The 13,018-nt window shown below is 34.6% G+C and overlaps 1 protein-coding gene across 5 annotated transcripts in view; it reads right to left on the minus strand.

Annotated features, from left to right (window-relative positions):
- Nucleotides 1-13,018, minus strand: part of LOC112053591 (agrin) — a 168,465-nt gene that overhangs the window by 67,159 nt on the left and 88,288 nt on the right. For 4 of the 5 annotated variants that reach the window (XR_008252101.1, XM_052889004.1, XM_052889090.1 and 1 more), the window contains exon 2: nt 4,936-5,796. The exons of the other annotated variant lie outside the window; for it this stretch is intronic. Coding sequence is in view for 3 of the 4 variants with exons in the window: in XM_052889004.1 (XP_052744964.1) it covers nt 4,936-5,722 (787 nt within the window). In the remaining variant the exon portion in view is untranslated. The remainder of the gene's footprint in view (nt 1-4,935; nt 5,797-13,018) is intronic. 5 annotated transcript variants of the gene reach the window in all.

The following is a 13,018-nucleotide window of genomic DNA, read 5'->3' on the forward strand; positions in this document are numbered from 1 at the left end:
CTCGTGATGTAACTGTTCTAAGCAAGTAGTTTATGGGGTATTTACGCGATGAAAAATTTAGTTTCACAACCTTTGTTTCATCATCATCATCATCATCGTGATGATGAAACAAAGGTTGTGCAACTAAATCTGCAAAAAAACGTGCAAAAATGCGGTTGACACCTAAATTACTCGTATCTCGTGATATAACTGTTCTAAGCAAGTAATTTATGGGGTGTCAATGTGATGAAAAATTTAGTTGTACAACCTTTGCTTAAAGTGTTTTAACTCTTAATCAATAATGGTACTCGTAGTTAAGATAATAATGGAAAATTAAATACTTTTTATGTCCGAAGTTATTCTCGAAAATATTACTTTTACTACTAAGTAAGTAACTATATTCATGCCTCAGGTATAAATAATTTTATATAAACCTATGAATTCCCGTATATTCATAACCTTTTTCATAACCTTTATATTGCCCCCCCCCCCCCCCTACAAATTTAGATACAGGGCTGCCCCAAGGCACGCTACGCCTCTGACTCTCACGGTTGCAGGCTTTACAGCAAGTCATATTGCTTAAAACGTACATACTCGTAGCTTCGAAGTTATATTCAAGCCAAGAATCTTGGAAACCCTGAATGGCCGAAATCTTACTCACTAAGCTGTCGTCACCATTATTTTTCAAGTGATACTACAAATAATACAATCACTCTCGATTTTTCGACACACAATCGACTAGAGTTCGAGAACGCTTCACAACTTTATACCGTTGTAGCAATAGTACGTACAAGCGCTGGTTTAGCAAATATCCGCATGAGTAAGGCTTCGTTACCGGTGAATCAAATGTTGTCATAACCTACTTTTATTGATCAGTTGAATCACCTCCAGTTTTATTTATGCATTCTATTCGGAATTTCGGTTCGGGAAAAATTATATATCGCATATTGCATTTCGCAAGCGACAAGGTTTATTGCTTTTACTATGCCATTTTTATTTAATATTTTTTTATTGTATTATGTATAAAAAGGTATTGTAATAACATGCGTATTTTTTACCGAACAATGTCAGTGAATGGATTAAAACTGGAAATGGATGGAGTTCCCGTTAAAATGAAATGAATATCTTTGTTTAAATAATTGAATATTGCTCTTTTTTTTACTACACTGGATGATCGTCTTTAAATTTTGAACTACAATATAAGGTTATATATAGGACGGATAAACTAATTCCGCACCAAATATATTTTATTTATTTATTTATTCGGAAGCCAACGTTGACATACAAAAAACTTATGACATTGACTAAAGCCGATTAAATCATTAACTTTTCGCATTTATAGACAGTTCTATCCCGTGGTTCTTTCAGAAACGAATTCAATTAATACGTCACTGGCTTTGCACCACCTTCAAAGTGACCAGAAGGTAGCACATACGATGTTATTTTTCCCTTTATAGTTTATTTTTGTGATTCTGAAGTCGGTTAATTTTTTTTGTTAAAAATATTTTATGACTAATTAAACATAACATGCATTAAAAAGTAATATGCTACATAGTACACCCCACTTACAGGCTAACTCAATGCGTTTCTTTTAATACAATTCTTAATTTACCATTAAAAAAAAGAAACAAAAAGTAAATCTACCTACCATTAAAAAAAAAAACTAAAAGAATTATAAAAAAATGTATACAATATATACAGGTAGTGGCTATGACTTCCATCAGGTGACCCGCATACTCGTTTGATGCATTAATATAGAAATTAGTAAATGTTAACTTTGTGTCATCATCATCATTATCAACCCATATTCGGATCACTGCCGAGCTCGAGTCTCCTCTCAGAATGAGAAGGGTTAGGCCAATAGTAGGTACACCACGCTGGGCCAATGCGGATTGGATAATTTAATAAATGAAATGATTTTTTCTGAAAAACCCCCGAAGGTCATTAAATTAACTAGAATAACGATTTGTTTGCTAGGATTTCTTTCTATCTTAACACAAAAGTTTTAATCGTGTTACAATATGTGAGGTGAATCAAAAGAAAAAAAACTTGTTTATTTTTATTTCAATATTAAAAATGCCTTACATCATTTTGGATAGAGCTGACTTTGCTTTGCAAAAAACCGCATCGAAATCGGTCCATGTGAGAGCTAAAATGCCACAGACGGACACGTCAAACTTAACACGTTAAACTTTTAACGTCAGGGGTTAAAAAAGGTTGCTATCGGGATTAGTGTTTAAATTTCGTCCCATAGTTCCGTTGCAACTGAAAATCCCCCTACGCGGCGGGCAAAGTGCCACTAAAATAAATGTTCTGTCAGAGAGAAAAACGAGCGGAACGCTACCCCGCGCCCCGCTCGCTTACCTCACTATTTCATTTCAGCAGAATCAACTGTGAATTAAGGGCGTAGGCCATACAAACAGCACTTATCATTTATATTGCTTTGGCAATGCACGATTTAAGTCCTCTGTTTATACGCCTTCGTGTTCCGCATTGTTTTATTTAACATCGAGTTACAGCTCCCGTTGTACTCGTTATATTTGCCGTATACACTGAAAGTTATGTTACTTGAGAATGGCTTTGTTTACATACTTGCGATGCGACGTTTACCTATATACAGTTATTGTTTTTTGTATGTAAATTTGTGCTTTTTTAATACTGTGGTGATGTATTTTTTTTTATTATTTACAAGTTAGACTTTGACTACAATCTCACCTGATGGCAAGCGAAGATGCAAAGGTTTCAACACGATATCGTATCGGAATGCTAAGTCGCTTTTCGATACATCTTTGCCGGTGGGTGGTAACTAGCCGAAGCTACACCTGAACCAATTAAGAAAACATCAATCGGTCCAGCCAGGGATCGTACCCAGGACCTCCGTCTTGTAAATCCACCGCGCATACCACTGCGCCACAGAGGTCATAAAAAAATTAGTGATTTAATTACGATTATTCTAAGAATCTATTTTTAAACGTCAAATATACTTAGGTTACTTAATCATCTCATAAAAATAGCTAATTAAGTAAAGATAGTATTCTACGATGGACATCACAACAACGTCTAAATCAATTACGTAATCACGATGCTCACAGAATGTTAACCTGAATAGTTTGTTTGATTAAGGGTCCTACACTACGGGAACGCGTAATTAGGCTGTAACTTTCTTCCGTTTCTCTAAGATGGTCCAAATTGTTTTATAAGCAATACCACTGTACCAGATTTATCGCTTTTCTATTTACTACATATTTATTTCTTAAGAAATATTATATAAAACTAATAAAAATTCAATGAGGATGATGACTATGTTTGAATATATTGATTTTTATGATGCACTAGCTGACGCCGCGCGGTTTTACCCGCGTGGAACCTCTCCCCGTAGGAAAACGGGGATAATATAAGATAAGATAAGATTGTCACCTTCCTCGATAAATGGGCTATCTAACACTGAAAGAATTTTTTTAATCAGACCGGTAGTTCCTGAGAATAGCGCATACAATGAAACAAACAAACAAACTAACAAACAAACAAACAAACTTTTCAGCTTTATATATTAGTATAGAGTATAGAGATTAGGGTAAATAATTTTGTATGGGGCGTTTTTCAGGGATCCGTGGCAGCATCGCAAATCTGACTTTAAATCCCTGTAGCTCCGAAAATAATGATCGCAGATACCTTGTTACTTTTACAAAATTGCTTTATTATTAGCATAATCCTAATTTATATACAATTTAAAAATCTGTCCCATCTCTATTACTTGCGAAGCTAAAAGGCCTAAGGCTCACTGACTCAGGAGCCTTAATCAGCGCAACCACAACCGGAAATACAGCTATCTCTTACATTGCGTTGGGACGAAAGAGATGGGACTTGGAGAACTCCGCCACTGTTAGTGGACATTTAGTCTATTTCTCTACACTCGGTCGCATGTTCGGCTCACAAGTCAGGTCTCAGAGCGAGGAACCTCATCACAACTACTTACTGTCCTCTATAATCGATGTTAACAGCTTTTTAAGATGTTCAAAATACTTATGCTGATGCCATATATGATTGTCTTATCTTATATTATCTTAGAGAGTGGTCATGTGAAATGTCAATGGTCTGTTAGAATAGTTAGTTAGATTTTGAAAATAAATTTAGCTAAAATCTTTTTCTGAACTAAATGTGACAAACTCAAGTTCTATTGAAGTTAGTTATATAAATGCTTGTAGGTCCAAAATAACGCGCCACTCTATTTAACTGACTTAAAAAAGGAGGTTGTCAATTCGACACGTATGTACTATTTAATACTTCAAAGTGATCAGGAGGTAGCACATACGATGTTGTTTTTCGCTTTTTAGTTTATTTTTGTGATTTTGAAGTCGGTTCAATTTTTTTGTTAAAAATATTTTATTTTTTTGTTTTTGTGCATTTTATTTATCTATGTACATGTTAATCTCCAAGAGCAGACTATCATCTGGCAAAAGCGTAGCGTAGGGCATTAGTTACTAGATATTGCTGCTGGTCTAACCATGTTTAATATCAACTCTCTTTCGACAATCGCTAACGCTTTGAAATAAATGTATGGGGACGACAACGATTGATAGGCTGATCACGGAATTCCTATCAATAACATTTTATAAATCTATATGTTTTTTATAGAGCTATATGCTCTGATTTGCTGTTAATGATTCAAAATATTTAACTGAGGCAACCTATTATATATATTATATATATTATTATATATATGTGTCACTGTGAACATTATCTATCATTTATTTTTTATCACTAATGACTAAAGATGAGGGTGTATTTAAAATCATTACAACGCCAACAACAAATGTACCTAGCTTTACCATCAACGCGCAGGCCCTAAAGTTTTATAAATTACTTATTTAGTAAGTCTAGTACAACAATGAAATAAAATATGCAAATTATAATAAAAGCGTGTTAAAAGTAATCTCATAATTATAAAATACTCACAATTATTTGTTAGTAAAAACCCTGTTGAAACGCCCAACAATACTAAACAAAATAACAATAGAAGCACTATTAGCGTCGGTTTGCAATAGTGTATCCAGCAATAGTCTTCCGAATTCGCGGCTTGAGGGTTCGACCACGGACAGCACTTGCTGCAAGTGGAATCCGTCGAACTGGTTGACCGCACCACTGCGCTGTTGCCTTGCTGGTTCACTATCACGCCCTGTGCCGAAGTTTCACTTCTCTGGCCATAAGTGGTATTCTTCTCTGATATACGCGCAAACCCCGAGCTGTCGTCTTCTTGGGAGTTGCCGTACACTCCGTACGATGCCACCATATCCACGCCCGATAACGACCTCGTAGTTTCGTTACCACTATTGTCTTGCACGCCATTATTGTCTGAAGTGGGCCAGCACTCGCACGAACACCGGTCCTCTTTCCTCCTCTGCCTGACTTGCGCTGTCTCAGACCTAGGAATTTGCACGTCGGCTTTTTTCTCTTCCTCCTTTTTAATTTTTGTCTCTTGAGACACGGCTTCGTGAGTGCCATTGTAGTTGCTTTGCAAATTTTTGTGGTTTTCTATATACCAGTGTCTTTCTTCGGCTCGGAGCGTGGTATCGTTGTTACCCTCATACACATCAGCGTAATTGGAGAGAGGGTGTGAGGAGGGGCTGTAAAGAGGAACCGGAGCGAGCTGCCCGTATCCCCGCTCATACTGCGGGGGCCGCGAGTTCGTCGCGTAGTAGGTGGTAGATACAGGCACGTTGTAATCGTAGCCCGACCTGTTCATCTTCAGTCCTTATTCGCCACATTTGAACTTATTTTTAGTCAGAGACGACATCACTGATAATAAAATAGGACACTCTGGAACACGGAACGGATATAATGCTATCAACGTTGACTGTTGAATATTATGACGATACGCACATAAAGGAAATGTTTGTACACATAAAATATAGGGACGATACAAGGGGTATAAGTCGGAAGATAAACTTCGTTGATTTTGTTATGTGTTACATTTAGAGGCCGAAAGTTATAGAGTGGAATACACATCTGTTTATCTCAATTACTTCTCTTGTTCAGCGATGGTATTTATCTTTTGTATTAGGACGAATGCCCGCACTCGTCGCTACCGGATAACGTAGACAAGGAAGTAACAACGTGAGTAAACAAACTTTCCTCGCTTGTTTGCTCATAAATCTAATTTCCACGTGTGTCTTTATGTAAGCACAAGTAAAAGTTAAGAGCGCACTTGTTAAGTACAAACTGAATTCATTATAAATATTTGTTTTTGTCGTGTTCATTTAATGTTCGGCAGTTTATGGCGTTAAAGATAATTATTTAAAAGGAAAAGTTGTGTCGTTTCGTGAAGTTAATAATTTAATGGAGTATAAGTCCCCGCGGTCAGTAGTACATTCGGTCACAATTAATTAAGTTAAAAACAAACATGTCAGCGAAGTCTTAACATGAAACTGGATTATCCCATAGGTATAGTAATGTGATAGTCAACACGTTGGTTTTAAATCTAATGTGATTGCTGAGTTGAGATTTTACTTTTACTTAGTATTACTATTACTCTCATTTATTTACTAGTCTTTTTTAATTTTTAACAATGTTTATATATAAAAATAAAATACAAAACACTTAAAAATTAAAAAAAAAAAAACAATTCTCCCGCTTTGGGACATTTGAGTGCCCAAGCAACCGGCGGTCAGGGCTCCAAAGGAACCTTCTCACAATACGCGCCGTCTCAAGAATCACTGCTTTCTGTATCCGACTCTTGATCCAACAGTTAAGTGAAAGCTTCATAAAATGTTGCCCGAAGCTTTTAATTATCGGAACAATAACAAGTTATTATTACTGTTACTTATTGTTACTATTATACTTAGTATACTATAATATTCTTATTTATCGTATTGTAAATACAAAGTATTGTGCGTGAGTGTCATGTGATGATGGATAAGTTACAGCGTTTTTTCATTATTCTTTACAAGTTAGCCATAGCTAAAAGATCCGAATTCATAATCTGAAATAACACGTAGGCCACGTTATAATATATGTAGAGATCTGGCAGTTGTAACACTAAATCTTTTAAAGGTTTTAGCGCAATTGCCGTTTCAACCTTTATTTGTAAATAAAAGTATTTTGAGAAAATAAAAAAAAAAACTTTTCCAGATAGCTGAAATCTTAAATTCCTTTGCCATTATTATCTATATACTGGAGGATACGTTATTCATAAGAAATTAGTTTTTTTTTTCAATTCAATTGAAAATATTTTTTTGCGAGATTTATATTTCTTTCCGTAATAAAAAGATTTATGTTTTAATGTTAATTCGAGGTATTTCTATTTCGAACTTCAGCCAAATCTGTTTTGTAGTAGCGGTGTGGAGGAGTGACAAACATTAACACACGATTTTATTTTTATTTATTACAAGTATTATAATTTATGTTAATTTTATAACTAAAATATTCATAGAGTATACGCAGTACGGAATCTTATCTTTGAAAGGCAAGAAAAACAAAAATAATGTACATCATATAAAAGCGTCGTCCTAGAAAAGTCCTCGTCAAATTAAGATTTTCTCATAAAAGATTTATAAGAAAATGAAAAATATTAATGTCACAGGATCTAAGAGACTCTTTATAATATTCTTTTGAAATGGAATTGAGATTTTCTCACTTAGTTTAACTAAGGGGTTTTACAATTACATTTCAATATGCTTTAAAAAAATCGATAAATCCAAAAGAATCTCCCTAAGACTATTTACATTAACATGTGATGATGATTTTTTGTTATTACATTTGGTCAATCGAGTCAAACGTCTTTTTCTACCTAACTTAAAACTATCATAATTGAAATTTTGAAAACCCCCGAAGATCATGAAATTATTAATTACACTCTCAATCAAGTCATCGATATTCTTTTTCAGTGCGTTTTTTATTTTCCCCACCTACCCACCACCCACCACCCCAGAACTTTTAAACGACTTCACCGATTTTCATCAAACGTGTATAAGAACAATTGCCCATAAGTTCATACCTTTCATACAAAAATAAAACTAAATAGAATTCGCTTCATCCGATCAGGAGCTATGGTGCTACAGACAGATAGATACGTCAAACTTATAACACGCCTCTTTTTGCATCGCGGGTTAAAAGACCATACCATAATAATTTTATGGAAGCTGAAAGTTTATAAGTCCCATGATCCTAACAATGGTAAATATGGTAGATTTGGGAGGTAGGTAACATATGCCGAGAGCCTTAATCGTCCAACTAAAAAATTTTGTTTTCGAATAAATTAAAAACCCGTAAATACATTATATTTAAATAAATAAATAAACAATAGACTAAAAGCACCCAGAGATTCTTTTTAATTTACTAACAAAAAATCCTTTTTGAAGTTGCAAAAACGAAGTCTCTTTCTATTTGCTTTCAACGGTCTATCTTATAAAAAATCTTGAACAACGCTTTGAAAATCTAAAGCAGGTCAAGCAAAGGCATGCAACACTTTCAAGACTGAATTCTCGAACGCAGAAAGACATTGAAACCGCCTTCTATTTAATGTGAGCTATTTTTTTAGCTTCTCAGACTTCGAGCTTTATGCATTTACGCTGTTTGAGCACTTACTCAAATAGCAAATATCGTTTCAAAAAATCATGAGTTTTTTAAAATGAAAAATACACATTATAGCCTCTTTCAATTATCATCATCGTAACTATTAGCCTAAGAAGAGAGATCATCATCAGCATAACTATTAGCCTAAGAGAAAAACGAGGCAGTCATAACCTCTAATCAACTAAATTATTTATACCACTGTCATGTGGCGTTGGGGGCCTCCTCTTGGCGTGACCAACCAGATTTGTCTCTTATTAGGAAGCCGAACTTTTTGTAGCCAATGACATGAAACTATTCAAATATTAAAACAAAGTCATTGTAGCTCAGTTTACCCTTAAAGTATTACCATTACCAAACGACCTGAATGAATAGCTTTGTAATATGGTTTGAGGTTTTCTACTAAATATAACGAAATGGGGGTAGAAAGACTAAATTAAGTTAATAAAACTCATGTAAACTCTTCATTTTTTATTACTAGCTGAAGCCCGCGACTTTCGTGGAATTTAGTTTTTCACAAATCCCTCGGGAACCATGGTTTTTTCGGGATAAACAGTAACCTATGTGTTAATCCATGCTATAATATATCTCAATTCCAAATTTCAGCTAATTCGGTTCAGTGGTCGAGGCGTGAAAGTGTAACAAACATTCATATCATCAAAATCATCAGTTTTCGCAAAACTCGGGAAACCACGGATTGGACCATTTCGGTATAAAAGTAGCCTATGTGTTAATATAAAGTAAAATCTATTTCCATTCTTAATTTCAGTCAATTGGCCTGAGTAATAGCGGCGTTCAAGAGTAACAAACATCCAAACATCTATACAAACTTTTGCGTTTATATTAGTAGGATTTCCCTTTACGTAATGCTCTTTTTAAGCTTTTATCGAATAGAAATACGAAAAAAAAAAATCAAAATAAACGTACTCGTAGGTGCATAAACTATTTAAATTATTTTGCATGCACTGAGTACCCTGGTGCATTGTACATAAAACAACAGCAGAGGGAGTACTGTGCATGCTACCAACATATTTATCACCACAGAGATAGCCATCTTTCCGAGCATTGCAAAACAATTTTATTCCTTACACACTTCGCGCAAATGATTTAAATTAAAGATTAGAATTTATAGCGCAACACCAACTCAATAGCTCAACGGCAACGCAGTCGGATTCATCGCCGAGGGGTGCTGGTTCGATCCCGCCCCGTTGGACTATTGTCGTACCCACTACTAATACAGTCTTTCCCGACTAGTTGAAGTTGGAGGGGAATGGGGGTATTGATCATCTTAATCATCATCATCATCATCATCATCATCATCATCTTTAAGTAAAAAATTCTATTCATACCAAAAATGGATGGTCTAAACTCTATACTTATTGACATTTAAAAGATTATTTATTACTGACATTCAGATTAGCTGACGCCCTGCGACTTTCCCTACATGGTTTCCGTTTCAGTGAGAATACGGGGAATAATATAGCCTCGGTTACTCGGCAAATGTGTAGCTGATATAAGATTTTCAGATTCAGAGACTACCCCTTACAATCCCACAAACTTTACTTCTTTATATTATTTAATATAGATGATAAGAAATTTATGGGATTACAGAAAAATGATCGAAAAGGATTGATCGCCTTTAGAATCTTCGTAGCTTTGATTTTAAGGAATTGCAATAATATGAACTAGATTCTCTGAAAGTGTAAAATGCTTTGGCCAAAGCGATAAAAGTGGTTTAAAATAAGCTCCATGAAAAAGTTTATAAGCTTAAGCACACCACGAGCGCTAGGCACAGACTAAAACTAAAACTGAAACTAAAAACTTTTATAAAATGCATTTAAACTGAGCTAATTTAAACTGACATCATAGTATTATTTTAACTAGTTAAAATGTTATGTTTATAATATTTTACTAACGGCTATTTAAAGTACAAGGAGATGAAGCATACTATTCAGAGAATTTTCAGTAAAGGCTCGTTTTTATAAATCGCCTTTAATATTTTAAATACATATTTGTGTGTGTTACTTACGCTTTCAAGCCTAAACCACTTTCACGATTTAAAAAAAATGGTAACCTACGTTATTGCCGAGTAAATAGATTATATTTTGTCCCCTTATTCATACGTGGGTAAAACGATGGGGCGGTCCGCTAGTTTTACATATTTTTTATTGCTTTTTAATTAGCTGCTTTGACAGTTTTCAAGAGATATTGTTGAGCAACAATCCCACGGCTTTAGTCACGGCTTTAGTAACAAAAAAAAGTAAAAAAGGTTTTTGCTGTCCAGAAATCATCAATAGCGACCTTCGGTTCTATGTCTCATGTCACTAAGTCTTCTCTGTGTACATCTCAGGAACTCATCTAAGTATGAATATGAGTGAATACTGAGTACATCCGGTTTTGCGCACTATTGTAATACAATGTCTCTATGAATAATGGCTAATCTCAAAATAACGGTGAACGCCGTTAAATTCCATCCGATCTTATTAGAAATACCAGATTTTGATGGTGCCACACGTGGGATTTTTAAACTCGAGTGAACTTTGTCTTAGTATACTCGAGAGAAATTTAAGGTTTAATTAAGGTCAGACGCACAGAACAGACAACGCTAAAAGCTAACGCTTGACGCGTCAATATTCTAATTTCAAAAAATTCAGACTATTCTTACGAATTTATGCCATAGATCTTAATAAAGAGTTTCAACTCATACATCGTGTTTGTACTAGCGAAAAAATAATTTTATAGATCTATCTTGTAACGAAAATGTAAAATGATTTTGATTTCGTTTTCGACATTATGTACTACATAATGTACGAGTATATCACAAGTCGACAATTTATTTAAGTTCTGTAGCTGTGTACACTTTAAGTGAATGAATAAATCTCTATTCAGACGAAGTGTACCTATCAACACAATTTTCGGTGTAAAAGTCTCGTTCGAGTACTCTCTTTTTGATGTCTGCTTAATAAGCGAAAACACAAAGCCAGTCTTCAATCCACTTTCAACGTCTGTCAGCAATATTTTCAGGAATGACGATAAAGTAAATTAATTTTCATTTAATCAACAGTTTGTGTTATTTCGAGAACATTTTAACAAATATACTCGCAGCAGTAGAATATTACAGATATTTAATTTTGTGAATAGATTATCTATACTATTATTCTAAAAAGGTGGTAAAATTTGTGAATTTGCGAGGTTGTACGGGATTGTCTCAGGATACATTGAACCGATTTAAAAAAAATTCACCAATAGAAAGCTGCGTCATTTGTGAATGTTTAAGGCTATAGGTATAGGTTGTTCCCGTATTCTTACGCTAACAAAAACTACGTAGCTGAGACTGCATGATGTCTGCTTGTTTTTAATATTATTAATAATAAATAATTGAGTGTTTGATAGACATGATTTTAGGAGTAGGTTAATTTGTTCTGTGTCGTTGTTGATTCACTTTAACTACTATGTACAATGTACTTATAATAATATGTCGCTATATGGATAACTATAGGTATGGGTATTAGTATTCTAGGAAAGTGAATTCCACCTTGGGCCGACATCTACACTTACTATCAAGTGAGAATGTTGTCAAGCGTGAGCCGATTTTATATTAACAAATCATCATTATCAACCCATACTCGGTTCACTGCTGAGCTCGAGTCTCCTTTAAATTTAGAATGAGAGGGGTTAAGCCAATAGCCCACCACGCTGGCCCATGCGGATTGGCAGACTACACGCAGAGAATTAAGAAAATTCTCTGGAATTCAGGTTTCTACACGATGTTTTTTCTTCACTGTTTGAGACACGTAATATTTAATTTCTTAAAAAGCACACCAATAAAATTGAGTTTACTGCTTTATATTTTACTCAATAGAAATTGAGTAAAGTAATAATAAAGATTTACCTTAGGTGAATAAAGCGGGGCAGAAATGCCGTTCAGTTATTTGGCCTAAACATTTTGGGGCTCATCTATTAGAACGGTGGAATCGGGAAATGTATGCAAATATCCAGAACATTTAGACCGCGCAAGTTACCGTGGAAAATGCGAAGTACGGTATAATTCAATAGTAAATCGGGGCTTAATTCTCTTTATTGTGGAGTTCGGCGTCCTCTTTAGTTAGTTCCAAGAACATAATATCAATGTTGGAGGCCCTTTGTTATTATGTATCATAGTCGGAGAATTTACAATATCTATTAATTATTTCTGTTGGTAGAAGATTTAATATAATGTGTTTTGGTATAGTAAACTCCAACCATATATTTTACTACCTGTGTATTGCGGTTTTACCTGCGTTGTTTACGTTCACGTAAGATATCAAAATAAAAAGTCAGTGTGATTTTCCTGATTATATTGCTGAGCAATTTTTTGATTCTTTTTTTAATTTAATCCACATTCGTTGAGTCGTTCTAAAGAAATAAAGGACTAAACTAACGCGACTTTGATTTAGATTTCCGGGAGAATTAAAGATTTATATATGTTTTA

This window comes from Bicyclus anynana, chromosome 1, assembly GCF_947172395.1.
Source record: "Bicyclus anynana chromosome 1, ilBicAnyn1.1, whole genome shotgun sequence".
NCBI lineage: Eukaryota > Metazoa > Arthropoda > Insecta > Lepidoptera > Nymphalidae > Bicyclus > Bicyclus anynana.